Below are 15,837 nucleotides of genomic sequence, written 5' to 3' on the forward strand. Positions count from 1 at the left end.
GCGACAGATATGATTTAATTCTCTTTAAACTCGATTATGTGCTTGTTTCTTTCAATTATGCTGCGCAGTGTCCAGATCTGCAGCCTGTGCAGCTTCGAAGAAAAAAAAAAAAAAAAAAAAAGAACAGAGGGAATAGCTCCACTGTTTAGGAGCTTGGGACTCAATATATCCAACCACAGCTCACCCTCACTGTGCAAAAACGCTGTTTAGTCATGAACAGTTCTCCGCTAAAGATAGCCAGCAGCAATAAATCACAATTCTGACCTACCCAGAAAGTTTTATTATATTGTGCACAAGTAGCCCAGGCTGCATCAGACTGCAGGCATACTGAGTGGAACATCTTTATTAGTAGCTCATACTTATTATTTGTGGAAGATTAGATTTTCCACGATGAAGTTCAGAACATTGTCAGCACTCGGGGGGCCAAACTATTTGATTGCTTGAAAATTGTACGATGTGCAGCCAGAACCTTAAAACCCCTCTAGTCAGATTGTTAAAATGTGATCCGTGCGCACGACTAACTACTGCCTGCTCACTACCTGCTTGTCTTAGCCAACTGCTGAGTTTGACTTACTTACAGCATGCGCAGTATAATCAAACCCAAGTAAAAGTCTTCTGCTCGAGAAGAATTACTACAGACACAAAGTTGCAGTTGGTACAGAGCTAAGGATAATCAAGAAACATCTTCAGTAAGCAAGCATGTAGAGCTGACTGATACTGTTGTGCTGGCTAAAGCTAAAGCTGAATAATTGGGGGTTTGGTTGTAAATAAAATGCAGATAGTTGTTTAGATTTTGCCGCCGCTGCTGAGTGCAACTTTCTTCGATTCCAGTCAGCTCATTTCTCCCCCTGATCCACACTTCTCCTGGTAGGCCATCCCTAATCAATGCACTGCTGCTGGCTAATGGAGCAAGGCTAATTCCATACCTCGGGTTATTAAGTGTACGAGCCATCAAAACTGGGTATTTTGGGTTTGGGAATTGCTATTCGTGAATAATGAGCCGAACAAATCAATCTTTCAACCAACGCTGAAGTCGTGGTAATGACTTGACCTACACTACTAGGTCGTTCTGTCTCATACATTTAAACAGACCATCTTTGGATACGAAGCAGTCTTTAAGCTTCAGTACATGTCAGCGATAACAATTACTTACAGTGATTCTCTCATCTCTGTCATCAATATTTACTCCATCTTTTTTCCATGATATGGTGGGTTCAGGATGTCCACGAGGAGGCTGACACTCCAGGACAGCCGGCTCTCCCGCTGCCACGATCACATCTGCAGGGTTTTGTCTGAAGTCGTCACGGAGAACTACGAAGACACAGGAAAAAATAAGAATGAACAAAATGCCATTGTGCTCTCCTCTGGGACAGGGCTGGAAAAAGAAGACGTGAAGAAGTACACAACTGTGGTGTTTAACACTTTAAGTCAACGTGTTTTAATATGCATAACTAGTTCCTGCTTTAAAATGCTGGGCACAGCTCACTGCTGATTTACTGCACGCTGATGACGAGTTCATCTTCATCTCTCCTCGACTGTTCACATTCAGATCGCTGAATTCAGGCACCTATTCTGTTATAACATGCCTACAAAGATCCAGTCTATCGCTCCTGTCTTTGCAAGGAGTTACTGACATTGATTTGCCCTTCTAGAAATAAAATAAATGGATTTTGATTTTTGGGATACACGAGGTCCACTGTTTCTCATTCAGTGCTTTTTTGTGTTGATAGACATTTGATGATGAACAGATCCGAAGGTTTAAAAATATGAACTGAATAGTTCTGTGGACGTGGCCGCACCTAAAAATCATTAGTTTTTGCCTTTCTGCCTAATCAGAATGGTAAATTGGAAGTGGAGGTCACAACAAAGCAGATCAATGCATGCCCACTTTCTGAGGTGCGGAGAAGCTTCACATCAATGAGCTCATAATGTGCAGAGTTAAAGATAAACTGAAGGTTCATTGAGAGGGGAGAAAGTCATGAAAAAGTAACAAGTTTCTTTCAACAGACAGTCTGCCAGTAATTATCTTTCTGGCTCCGATGCATATATACATATAAAATTGATAAAAACACCTGAAATTCAGGCCACACAGAAAGTGGTGAAGATCAGGGCATTGTGTGCATGTGCAATGATTTTTTTTTTTTTTTTTTTGTCTGAATTTTGAGGATTAAAAAAAATGCATTTACCACCGTTTGTCTCACGGTCCTCAGCTTGCTCTAAAGTCACCTCAGCCACAGATCAAAGTCAGGCCCACCGAAGGACCCCTCACCTACTGACAGCCTACAAATTCCTGACTAAACCCTTTAAGCACTTAATTGGTCGTTGGCAGGCCTAGATACCGCTCTCTGTTTCTTGTAACACTGAGTTTTCAGTCAATTAAAAGCAACCTTGTTTTAGATGAAGATGGTCTGTAATGGCTTCCACAGTCCTGTTGCCTAATCACACCCACGCCTCTCCAGAAACAGCTAAATTCCAAAGCATGCAGCAGCATTCATCAGAAACAAAGCAAAAGGATTCACTGGATATTTACTGAGTTATTTGCCGTTGCACCGTTAAGAGAAGGCATGCATCCACAGATATGTTCGCACTGTGCTGTATGCAGCTGAAAGGCAATGACGTGTGTAACTCCCTAAATTTTCCGCACTCACTCTAATTCATCTCAAACTCAGCAGTGCAGCTGTGCGCCGAGTTCATGCTGTATGGTTAATAGCAGATTGAGTCATTCAGGAATGTAAACACTAAACATCCGATCCATTAGAGCACCAGCTCCATCTGAAGAAACCGGCTCTGTTTGTATCAGCAAATCCAGCTCGTTCTTAAAAGGATTATTGTAAAAGTCAACCTAATGCACAAAGGTGTAAATAATGCTGCATCAGATGGAGACAGTGATTGATACTGATCAAGAAATCCTGTTTTTCCTTTGAGGTCAACGCAGTCTTTAAAATGCCTCGGTGAGTGACTTCAGTAACTTTAACTGTGACCTTAATTGCACGTTGTCTCCTCTCACTGGGTCTCTACTTCCCCTGCTGGGCTCCTTTAGCTAATATTCACATGCGTCTGTCCCTGTGGAAAATAAAGAAGGATGAGCTCAGGAGAAAAAGAGGGGGGAAAAAAAAAAGATGCTGTATTGACTTGTTGGAGGCCCGAGGGAGAGCTGGCATCATTCAGTGTTTACACCAACAGTGCAGTGACCCCCCACCCCCACCCAACAGCACTCACCCCCCCCCCCCCCCCCTCCACCACCTCACTGCCCTCTCTCCACCTCCAAACCAACACCTCTTTGTTATAAACACAGCTGAGTGCAGCACAGCAGACAACGCTGAACATCTGCGTGGTGGAAAACAAAATCCTCTGGGATTGAGGAGCAGTGAGCGAGAGGGAGACTGAGGCAGCCAGACAGTCTGTGAGACAGACAGACAGACCAAAATCTGGACTGGGTACAAAGCCCCAACTCTTTCTCCAGAAGCCCTGTCAGATCTGGAGCTGTGGCAGAATCATTTGCCCCCCCCCCCCCCCCAGGTTGCTCCTTCCTGCGTATACATATATGCCTGCTCACTTTTAGTGTTCCTGTTCTGGGACCCTGGATTGGATTTAAAAAACAAAACAAAAAACAAAAAAAAAGAAAAGGAAAGGTGATGTGAGGCTCTCACACTATGCGCTGTCCTGGAAGTGTGTGTGGTGCGGCCTGTATCTGTGTTTGGGATAATGAGCCTACTCAACCATTCTGTCTCTCTAGTGAGCCTGCAGCTGTCCCCTTGCAGATAATATTTCCTGGGCTATTAACAGAGGGGCCAAACTCAGTATGTGTGTGTGTGTGTGGATGCATGTACAAAGTGAGTGACTAAGTGTGTGTGTGTGTGCATGCATGTACAGAGAGATTTTCAGTTTGTAGCTTAATGTGTGGAAATGAGCCAAAGTCACAGGTCCCAGCATGAAGACGCCTCTTTGTCCGTCCTGGATTTGCTCAAATATGCTGATGATGGGATGGAACAGAGTGGATATCCGGACCTGGACAGATATCAATACGCTGTGTCAAAGTAAAGGGATCTATTCTGACCTGCCATTTCATTTTTTCCAGTAGTGCAAGAACAAACCACATTCTCTCTCACCTGGCTGACGTGCCTCACTACGAGACAAACAGCTGACTTTGCATTAAAAAAAAATCATCTATCAAAGCAGAGTTTTAGTTTGTAGTGCAAACATCTGTTGGGCCCTAATCCTGTGTAACTACACAGTACTGTACTGTATAATAAATCAGTCTCCAGGTCCACAGTAGCAAATTGCAGCTGTATTGAAGTTAATGCAATTAGCTGCCATCATTTCTTACATTTAAACCTTCCTTTAAAGGTCAGCTGAGATGGCTGCTCTCAGTTCTGAAAACTAACAGGTTCATCACCCGCACAAGCTATCCCCTGTCCACACACACACACACACACACACACACACACACACACACACACACACACACACACAGGAAATTGAAAACAGATGTTTAAATGTCAAATTAAAATGAGATTCCCGTGCTGCCCTCCAACATTAATGAAAATGAAGACTTAATGCCACACACAAGTCTGGGTGGGAAGATCAGATGAGCTTTGTTCTGAGGAAATTAAACCGAGTAAAACAAGCTTTTCACAAATCTTTGGAGGGACACAAAAAAACAGACCAACCAGGGAATTAAAGGTTTATCACAACACACCCGCAGTCAATCCCGCAGAGACACAGGGCACAGCGTGGGTCTCGCCTTTGGCTTTGGATTTTTCCGTGTGCCAGAATGGACACGGCTATCCCCCCCCCCCACAAGGGAAGCAGAGGGAATCACAGGACGGGAGAAAGTGAAGAAGACTCTGCTTAATATATATAATGCAAGACTGCTTTCTTTTTATTTGTGCTGGTTTCCTGAAGGTAGTTCAAGTTCACAAGCTGTAACAGTGCCAGGCTATCAGGGGCCAAACATCATCAAATATTACCTGAGGATATTAGACAGAGATGAATATGCAGCACAGAGAAAAACATCAAATGACCGCTTAGATCCTCTGCTGTTTTTTTTCTTATTATTATTTTGCTCAGCAGAAGTATTTACTGTTAATGTGTCTCTATGATTCAGCAAGCTTTGAGATGTTACTGTCTTTGTGAATGCAAAATATGGTCATAAGAAATATGTCAAAGCATGGAAATATTAAATAATATTTTACACATACAGAAAGAAAATATTCACAGCAGTCGAAGCACATTACTCTGCACTCTTTTGGTCAAATAACAGATTTATCTGCATTAAACTAAAGCTTACATTGGATGAGTTCCCCTCCAGTCCATTTCTACTGACTACACAACATAAATCCTCTTCCCCACCATGAGCAGTGTTTACGCCATCAGCAAAAACCTGCCCTAATCACAGTGTGGCTATGTTGTATGCTTCCATACTGATGCTCTTCACCTTGCCTCCAGCTCTGTCCTGTGAGACAGACACCTCTCATTCGCTCCCTCGATGCATCTCCCACTTTGTCTTCAAATTTCTCTCTCCCCTCTCAGCATTTGACCCCCTTATCTTAGCTGCTCTTTCAGCTCACACACACTGAGCAGCTTACATCAAAGATGGGCTTATAGCAATGGTGTGTTAACCCATGGCACTCCATTGCAAAGGCTGTTGCAGGTGGATAATTTGCCAGAGGCGTGCATACTGTGTGTCTCTGTTTGCACTGTATAAATCTGTACTTTCGCTGGTGGGTGTGAAGATATAACAGGACTCCTACTGTACTCTGGAGACTCACTGTCTCCTACCTCCTCCTTTCTTTGCTCCCCCCTGACCCCACCACCAGAGAGAAGAGACTGGACACAGCTGACACCCCTCTCCTTCTCCTCTTTCCCTCACGATCACCCTGCAGACACTATCTTATACAACTGTCCAGCAGCAGGGAAGCCGCACTGAGCATGCTCATGATGCTATCTGGGATAATGACTGCAGATACAAACTTCACAGCTATGAACACATATCCAAATACAAAGATAAAAACTGACAAACAAGGCAGCTGTAAATAATAGATGGCATCACCATGAAGCCATCATACATTTTCCACTTCTAAATGATTTGTTCTTTACAGAATTGATTTATAGCTTTCACATTTATATTTAAATCCTGGGTTTATAAATCATGTAGAAAACAATCAAAGTTCTCAAGACAACCGTGACATTCAGTATGAGGTCACATCTGCGGAGTCACATCGGTTAAAAATGCTTGACAGCCTAAGTGCATGGTTGACCGCAAGATATCACATGCGCACCCGTAAATATGTCAACAAGAGCCGAGGGACTATTACCCCGCTGGCCTTTAGGGTTTGCACCTGCACGCCCCGAACATCATGAGGTCTTCCTGCAGAATGTGATGTCACAGAGCAGAGACAGGATATCCCGATTACTCCTACAAACAGAGAGAGTCCTTTGGTAAATAAACTAAATTCAGGCATGGGCCTCAACGTGTATTCACAACTGATCTTACTTGCTACGGTATGAAAACTGGGATAAATGAGGAGATGCTGTGGCTTAAAATTTGGGAAGATTTCTCAGAAACTGGTTTGCTGAGAATGACGCTCAGATATAAAAGTAAACCAAGCCATGCAGGGAAATAGGCTGGCCAAGCTCGTGTGTGTGTGTGTGTGTGTGTGTGAGATAAAGGCATTTTCATTGCACCGTATCAGGTGATTTCAGTAACTGACACTGGCAGCCAGGGCAGATGGCTCTGCGAACCTTTTAGTGACACACCACAGGGCATGTCCGAGCCTGCTCTGGCCCGGCCGAGGCTGCCAGTGCAGAGGGTTCAATCTCAGCACTTCACCCTCTGCACACTTCAACACGCACATGCAGACCTCATGTGCAGCAGCGATTATGTCTCTACGTAAAGAACACAAACATGCGCTCACACAGGTGCGCGCACACACACACACACACACACACACACACACACACACACACACACACACACACACACACACGCACCACATAAAGAAAATTCTGCCCCACAGCCACACAGACAGAGAGGCCATTGAGTGCCTGTGTTTGTTTAAATGGTCATAAGTCTTCTCGCCAGGCTCGGAGTGGGAGATGGTGTTTGGCGAACATGGCGAAAGGCGCAGAGGGCAGCAGTGAAGCAGGTTTATGTGAGTGACTGAGTGAGTGACTGACTTGGCACCTCATAGTTCAATAAACAGCGCCTGTTTGATTGGAGTGCTCGGTGAGCAGGAGTTGGACTAAAATAAAGAGCGTTTTGAGTGCCAGAGCAGCAGAAGCCAGGAATGTCAAAGAGGGAGAGAGAGAAAAGAAACAACAACAACTCGAGAACAACTCACTGTCCAAAAAAGTTTTAAAAAATTCCCCATAAAATCCCGATAAGAACACCCACCGCCACAATGCAAGCTGAGTTATAAACATCTGTATAGGATTATCACATTTGAATTTAATGACTGAAAAACATTGACAAGCTCTTTGTGGATTTGTGAGCTGACAGATCGCTCACTGTCTACATGTGAAAGTGATTTCAAGGCTGTTTGGATTCTCAGGGAGAGCCTGTTACCTGTTGTGGAAACAGCGTTAGATATTGTGGGTATTAAATGTACTCAGACAAGTATAGTTTTCTCATTAGGTACTAGCCAAGTTAAAAAAAAACAAAAAAAAAAAAACACCAAACACATCTACAAAGCATTAAGCTGATTGCAGTGGAATTCATTCTGTTTCCATTCTCGGTGGTTCAGGAGTTTCACAATGCAGTAAAATAATAATGAGGGAGATAAAGATGGGAGAAACGGGAAAATGAGCATACTTTATTACCTTCATTTCCAACAATAGATCATTTAATGTTACAGCAACACCGGCACTCAACAGCCAACTAGCAGGTTTATAATACTGCATGTGCGCATTTGTTTAGCCTCACTGGACTGTGCTCTACTTGTAGGTATAAGGCATACGAGTAGAGGTTCTATCTTGTCTATAGGTGGAGCTTTACATCCAGAGGAAGAGGAGGAACTGAGAACTGGTGTAACGTAGCTCTCATCACTCACTCTATAGCCTGCAGCTCTGTGCACGCAGATAAAAAAGAGCAGGTGTAACACTATCGTCCACACAAACAGGTACACCTGTACTTTGTGCTCGCTCATTCTTTGGCTCTTTCTCCCTCTCAAACACAACAGAGACAGACACGGTGCAGCCCTGCTCGTAGCCCCGCTGCCCTCTGTGAGCCAGACTCATACATGTGACTGCGCTGGATTGATGCTAAACTATAAAGTATCTATTCTCTGTGCACTTTATGTCAGCACACTTTTCTTAACACCCTGCATGTCTATGATAAGACTTCTCTGAATTAGTTAGTCTTACTGTGGCCTCTACTAAATAAACTCTCAGCATAAAAGCTACAGATTGTAGGTTCTGCAAATTATCCAGAGTAATGGAAAACAGTGATTCTGAAAAGACATGAAGCTTTTAAATATTTTAATGTAATTATTCAGCATTGTTAGCGCTGCAAACAGAAATTCAGCTGCTTTGTGCTCATGGGTAGAGGTAGAAATCTCAAAGATGGATCTCAAAACCTCAAATCAGCTATGTGCGCAGTGAGATGCTTCTTGAAATAAGTGCGAAAACGTGTTTTTGTGCTGCTCGGGTGACCTGCTCCTTTATGAACTTTATAGTTTTCACTCCTTCCTTGCTGCTGTTCTTCCTTCCCATCCTGTGCTCAGTCTAGACTCTGCAAGTCTGAGTCTTCACAGTGTAATAGGATTTAACACAGCATACAACTGGTGAGGATATGCAGATCACACATTTGTCACCATAGAATGCTCATTATAGTAAATCCCTTTACTTCAAGAAAAGCAGGCGTAAACATGCCAAGAGCCATGGAATATCTCTATCCACTAGTGCCTAAATCCCACTCTGTGTTTAACGCGGCTTAGTTCACATTGTCAGTTATGTTTTCTGACAATATCTCGCTGTGAGCTGCCCTCCCGTCTGTGTGGCCCCTAGCAGCTAACACTCTCCCAGCATCTGTAAAGATGAGAACCTTATTAAAACAATCTTCCCAATTAACATTCCTGGCACTTGGAGGCCCCCCCCCCCTCCCCCACAAGGAGCAGGACCTCCTGTGCTTCTCCTCCAGATCTGACCCCTCCTCGTCTCTGTGATGACAAAGAAGCTGTGTAGGACCCAGACCAGCCATGAGACCCTTGAGCACTAGTGCTGAGAAAGGGGATGTGAGGCAACTTGTTTTCCTTCCTGCAGAACCGAGATCCGTGTGCTTGTCTGTTTTTACATGTGCGTTTGTTTGCGTGCGTGCATCTGTGTTCCGTGTGTTTCAGAAAGAGACGGGAAAATACAGTTACGGATAAACAAATTACTACCAGTCAGGACAGCACGGTCATCACAAATAATTCCTAATTTGATGTGACTTGCAATGACATGGGCTTATTTGCACAGGGGGTGAATAACTCATGATCCTGGGCTCAAAGAGGTACTGTAAGAGGAGGCTGTTGGCTGCAGCAAGCACACATCAGAGAAGTTACACCCATAAACACAGCATGCTTCCCCGTAGAGTTCTATCTGACCCTCTTGCAAGCCGCTGTCAGAGATTTTGGGAGCACAAACATCTGCTGCAAATCTTTTCACTTCTCTATTATCCTGAGATCTCACGACCAGATGACCGTGCCCTCTCCAATCTCTTGCCCATCTTCCCAAAACAAAGCTATATCAGCTATAACAGCAGAGACTAACGGACACTGATACAGTGGTATTCTATAGCAGCGCTGTGCAAACAGGACCGTGGTGGGGGGGGAATTAGATCCTGATGTTGAAAGAGAGATGAGACGGCTATGCCTCATGTGCGCGTTAATGGAAATCACAAACATTAAACGGCTGCTGCTCACCATAGGTTAGCTGAACCTCCCACTGTCTAATGCACTGAAGCGTCCAGTATGTTTATGAGCGCTCATGTGCAGGTAGGTGTGTTTGCTTGGGTTTCAGTTCTCTCGACTCGCTATGCTGCCAGTCTGTTTGGACAACGCCTTATTAATGCTTGCTTAATGAGATCCAGTGTACACACGGTGCACGGATGCCTTTGTAGCACATGTCAAACACGCTAATTCAAAGCGGAAAAGTTGGAATTCAGGCTTTCATCTTAAATTGATGCAATGGAAATCTTAGCCTAATACCCTGAGTTTCCAATGAAAGTCTAATTTGTTGGAGGTTTAAGAAACAGTAGGAGTGAGCGATTCTTGCAGAAAACAGTGTGTCTCGGTCGGTCGGAACTATAAACTGGAATTACATCAGTGGCTGTTGCAGAGGTGACTGGGGAAGCGTAATGTGATAGCGGCTGCATGGAGGGAAACAGCCAGGCCCACAGGAAAATGGTGAAAGGAAGAAAAAAAAACACTCGGGAGTCCAATGTAATGTTACAGCAGTTCCCTCAGCCTTTCGTCATGGCCACTTTCATTTCCACCATCCAGCTCCCTCTCCAATCACTTTACCAGGCACAGGGGAGATGGAGAGAGGGGGAAGGAAGAAGGAAGAGGGACAAAGACAGAGATATAGGGCACAGGAATGTTAAAGAGGGTGAGACAAAGCAAATGAGGGCACTGGTATCCAAACATGTGCTGCAACTCCAGAGGGGCACATCTTTCTCTGATCAGTTGCCGTCCCCATTTCAATGGTTTCCACATGGACCCTAAACTCTCCCAGATGGACCCTGAGAAGATGAAAAGATGTCCACATCATATCTAAGAGGAGATCTGTTACAGTGGGAAGTGTTGCCGAAAGGAATGGAATGTGGGAACGCTGTCAGACACGGTGTGCCAAGCAGAAATACACCATTGAAATTTTATCTTGCCTACCAAGTGTGCGCTCCTGTGTGATCACTGCCAGACACTTTGGTGCAATAGCTTTTCACTACACTTGTCAACTTGACCAACATGCAACATCGAGCTTTGCTGATGCCAAAGACGAAGTTTTGTAAACGTGCCAGAAGTGACCCTGATCTCTGTGAAATTGACACTGTGTAAGGCTTCGAGACTGATGTTAAGTCCTCCATTTTCCATATTCCAGCATTCACTGGATGGAGCGTGCAGACAAAATAAATGTTTTGCCATAGTTTTCCCTCCTTTGTTTTATGGGATATTTTGCTACTGTTAACATGCCTGAAACATCCCAGCGAGCTGATTTATGATCAGTCTCCTCAGGGTACAAAGCCAGGCCCTGCAGAAGTGGAAATTTAAGTCTGGTGCACCAACTCTACTTACAGAGTTGGGGCACTAGGCTTACAGTAGATTTATAGAGGTGGGAGTGAAGTCTTTTCCACCTCTGTGGTGCTGCACGCCTGTTGCGTAGACTGAATTTTCAAGCCTGGTAGCCTGAGACAAGAACAAAGAGGAGGGTTCAAGGTGTTTTCTGTCTAAACCCATTTTGTGTGGAGACTCTGATTTCCTAACTGTAGTTTGACTGAGCTCTAACACACTCACAGTTGGTCATCTTCACCTTTTTATCCCAGGCAGTGCTGCCATGATGCTCATTTTTTATTAACTAATAAATTCATATCTGATTAAAAAAAAACAATAACCATCTATTAAAATAACAGTTTATCATGTTTACAATTGTCCTGTAAAACTGCTACAGCTGCATGATGTGACACAGTGTGATGAAGCTATTATATGACACATAATTGGAACTCCTCGAAATAGAAAATCTAAAAGGGAAAATTGCTCAGAGATGACAGACATATCCTGGCATCATCGGGTGACAGCAAAGGATAATACTAAATACTGGTCTTGTATCTTTTCACTCCTGTCCCCTGCAGGCTTTCTCTGTGGAACAGTTGGTGATGAGACGTGAAAAATTCATTCATGAACATCTAATCACACTAAGAAAATTCCTCTGGTAGTTAATCCTTTTGGGAAGAAGAAAAGGCCTGACAAGGATGCTATAAACCCATCAACTATACAATCTAATGGACTTCTTTAAGGTTCTGTCTTTATTAATTATTTCAGTATTTTACTTATTCTTTTAATTTGAAATGCTGGGCCTTTCGTCTCTTTCCTCATCTTCAGCACTATTTTGCTGACAGACAACAGAAGCAGCAACCTCTAGTTCACCTCTTCATGAAGAAAAAAAGAAAAAAAAAAAAAGTCCCACTCAACACGGATGCCATTCCCAAAATCCAAAGGCATGTGGTCAGCCCAAAGCCCCCATGCATCATAGACAAATTATCCTGAAAGCAAAGAGAGGAGCCCATCTGGTGCAGAGGAGGGACAATGAGCAGGAGGAAAGGAAATTTAAGAAATGAAGGAGAAAGAACTGGTTGGATGGTAAGAAGGATAAGGGAATGGAAGGCAGGGTGGCAGATGTTTGAATTTTCTGCCAAAAGGGAGATGCATGAGCTGGGCAGCTAAAGCACCAACTGAGAAGTGCTGCAAAAATGAATCTGGTGAAGTAAGAGTTTGTGTGAACAGCATTTAAACCTGAGGAATAAACGCTCATCTATAGGTGAAATATAATCCAGTTAGAGATTCGGTATGGTGGCATACTTTGTAACGCTGGCTGCTAGATGGAGAGTGCGTCTTTGAGGTAAGCAGCCATGTGTACACACACACACACACACACACACACAGCACTTTGTTAAGAGCTGCCAGGTTGTGTGGTCAGTGATGCATCTCATTAGTGCTTGCTGACCGAACTGCTCCAATGTACTAATAGAGCGGTGGAGCCGGGGTGTAAAACAAGCAAGTGTAAAAGCAAACATGAAACACTCTCTGAAACTGTCCCCTGGCAAAACAGAGCATCTCTAAGCAAGACAAGAAGCCCCCACCATCTCATCACCCGCTCCCTGTACATCCTCCTCTGCAGAGGTAAAGAATCAGCGAACAGATAAACTCTCGCTACGTTCTTCCCGGCGCTCTTGAGATAAGGCATAACATCTAACGTGCCTCATATGTGGAGACAATTTATCACAAAATACTGCCACCGCCTCCCCTTGGAGCTAATCATCAAATAAATCCATGTTTAGTTTCTGCCAGGCACAAATATGCCAACAAACCTGTGATGAGAGACCGTGCCGCTAGAAAGCTACATTGTGCTCAACAAAGGAGAAAAAGAAAATCGGGGCCAGGATGTGACGGGGCTTGTTGCCCTCTGGAGCAGCAGATGAGGGCGTTCAGTTTGTTGTGGAGAAAAAAGCAAAATAATTCAGAAGAGTTCATATTATGTGGGTTAGACCTGCCTGGAAGCAGAAGCCATATGGGTGACATCAATAAAATTCTCCTCCACTATTATGCTTGAACATCGGGTGTTTGGAATTGTAAGGCAGGTTTTTGTTTTTTGTTGCTTCTGGCTGCAGAAACTAGAGATACTGCAGCATATATGCAGTAGGAAGCTGGACAGCATCAGCCTGACAAAGGCTGACAGTTACTTATTTTATCTTGGTAGTGTGTTATGTTGCTACAACAAGCAGCATCTGAGCGACATCCTATCTGCCCCAACAAAAAAGTTACCATATCACGTTTTACGACACTGGCCAATAGGAGCAGCCTTTCAAACATGCTGACTCAAAAGAAGGTCCCTTAGCACCAAGTTTCAGCTCAACTACACGAAACAAGCTGAGAATGATGATAAACGGTTACACAGCTGGTGTTTAACAGCACAAAATATTGTGCAGTTTGATCCTGACACAACACGGCCAGAGCTGCAAGAGAAAACTGGGACTCTTCCTTCCCTGTAATTTGCATCTTTTTGAAATGTGGACTGAAACAAGCAAACCTGGGTCACATTATTTTGGGAGAAAAATTGAGCTAAACACTGCACATATTTTAACTCTGCTAAAAACAAAACATTACATTCCCTTGCAAACAACTGGATCTGCCTGCAATTTTTAGTGCTGATTGCAAACACACAACCCTCCTGCAGTACCGGGGACCACATGCCTTCCATTGTTTGAGTCCCCACCATGTTGACTGTATCTCAGAGAGATAGCATCTCTATAGAGCTCTGTGGCTTTCCAAGACCTCCAGAGCCTGTGGGAGGCAGCACACCTGCACAACAGACAATAGTAAACGCTCCTATAGACTCTGAAGGTCTTTGAAGTGGCGATGGATCCGAGTTCAATACCCAAGGCCTTCTTTTATCATAGGATTTCAGTGGTTTCAGTGCGCACCCTTTGTCATGAGAAACGGCTTTGAGACGAGTTAAGCAGAGCTTTTAAGGACGTTAAAGTGTTTGGTCTCCACATCAGAGAAGGTGTTCACGTGAGACAAAAATACAAGAATGTGTGAACACATCCGCCAAGGTCAATTTTTCACTGCATAGTTCATTTGCATAGGTTCAGGTATCAAAACAGAGACAGTGTAAATACACAGAGACTAATTAATGGGAAATGAACCGAGAGTTACGGTATGTTTGGGTTGGGGAGGGAAAACAGCACACAGACAGCACATTCCACACCAGAGTATCACAGCTACATCTCCCATCTCTGCCTTCAATCTTTTGGCTTTTACGTGCATCCTGAGCATAAACTAGCTGTGAAATATGACATCATAAAAAGCAGTCAGTTTTTCAATCATGAAGAACATATGAATTATTCAGAGGCAACTACTAGCAATATTTTTCCTCTCCATCTAGCTGCTTCCATCCCTATTGCATAGTTCTCTCTGCTTTTCATCTCTGCTGCTCTTTTTAACTTTTGTATATGTGTCAGTTTTTGCCTCATTTGTTCGTTGCTCTCGTCCCGCGTATGGTGAAATGAGTAGCGTAACTGTAGAGCGAAGATGACAGAAGAAAAATGGAGCCGAGTCTGGAAAACAACAGAGCGCAGCACCGCGAATGACTGGTGTTAAAGTGGACACCTCAGCCTTTGACAGAACTACAACACAGTTAAGTGAGTGGAAACCCCGACTGGTAAACAGAGACATCTCAAGCTCGCCAGACGATGTTCCAGTGTCAGCTCTGTCATCATGTGGCTAAAAACCCAGCCACTGTTGTCCTTACAATCCCACTGTCTGACCCTCTATCTGTCACCATCCATTTTACCATACCTCCTTAACTACACACCATGAGGCCTTAAAAGTAACCCTCTAACTGTACATCACAGAGCTTTACTGTGCTTGCTTAAGCGTGATACTGTAGGAATCTCTGGGGAATGAACCAGTCAGAAGCACATCTTCCCTCGGTGGTGACAGATAAGGCCATGCAGCATCTCTGCACACTGATGAGTAATGATCTCACTGGTGCCCTTTGTCTGGCATCCTGCTTTCAATCCATACAGTTCTGCACAGAGAGATGAAACACACAGTTCCTGTTCATAGTCCAGCTTCAAAGCACGCTGCTGATATCAGTAATTAAAACCATAAAATCTCTACGTTACCTTAAAAAGGTCTGAGGGTGAGAGTGCTTGGGGGGTAAAGGTTGGAGTTACTCACATTTAGACAAAACACATTTGTTCTCAGTGGCTGCTGCTGGGTACAAAATGACTGGGGAAAAAAAAAAAAAAAGCTCATTCAAGATATATAAAAAGGTATTTCAAATCCAGATTTGGACCCCACTCAAATCTCTTTTTTTTTTAAAGCTTGTGTACATCCTAACACCAGGTTGACCTTTATGCTGAAACTTTGGGTTGGAGTTGAGGTTGCTAAGGAAATGTTTATCATACGTGTTTGTTAAACATTTATGTTTCCAGGTTTCCACTAATTGCTCCCTCATTTAATAAAAATGATTACGGGCCAGATGTTGAGTATGTTGGACAGTAATGAAGATTATACAAAGATAAGGTTCAGCTTGTTTTCTCCTTTGTTTTACTAACTTACTTATCTAATGTTTGCTTTT

The 15,837-nt window shown here is 43.6% G+C and overlaps 1 protein-coding gene across 4 annotated transcripts in view; it reads right to left on the bottom strand.

Annotated features, from left to right (window-relative positions):
- robo1 (roundabout, axon guidance receptor, homolog 1 (Drosophila)) overlaps positions 1-15,837 on the bottom strand; it is a 229,963-nt gene that overhangs the window by 41,735 nt on the left and 172,391 nt on the right. For all 4 annotated transcript variants that reach the window (XM_030743753.1, XM_030743754.1, XM_030743752.1 and 1 more), the window contains one exon: positions 1,154-1,311. In XM_030743753.1, coding sequence (XP_030599613.1) covers positions 1,154-1,311 — 158 coding nt within the window. The remainder of the gene's footprint in view (positions 1-1,153; positions 1,312-15,837) is intronic.

Source organism: Archocentrus centrarchus, chromosome 13, assembly GCF_007364275.1.
Source record: "Archocentrus centrarchus isolate MPI-CPG fArcCen1 chromosome 13, fArcCen1, whole genome shotgun sequence".
NCBI lineage: Eukaryota > Metazoa > Chordata > Actinopteri > Cichliformes > Cichlidae > Archocentrus > Archocentrus centrarchus.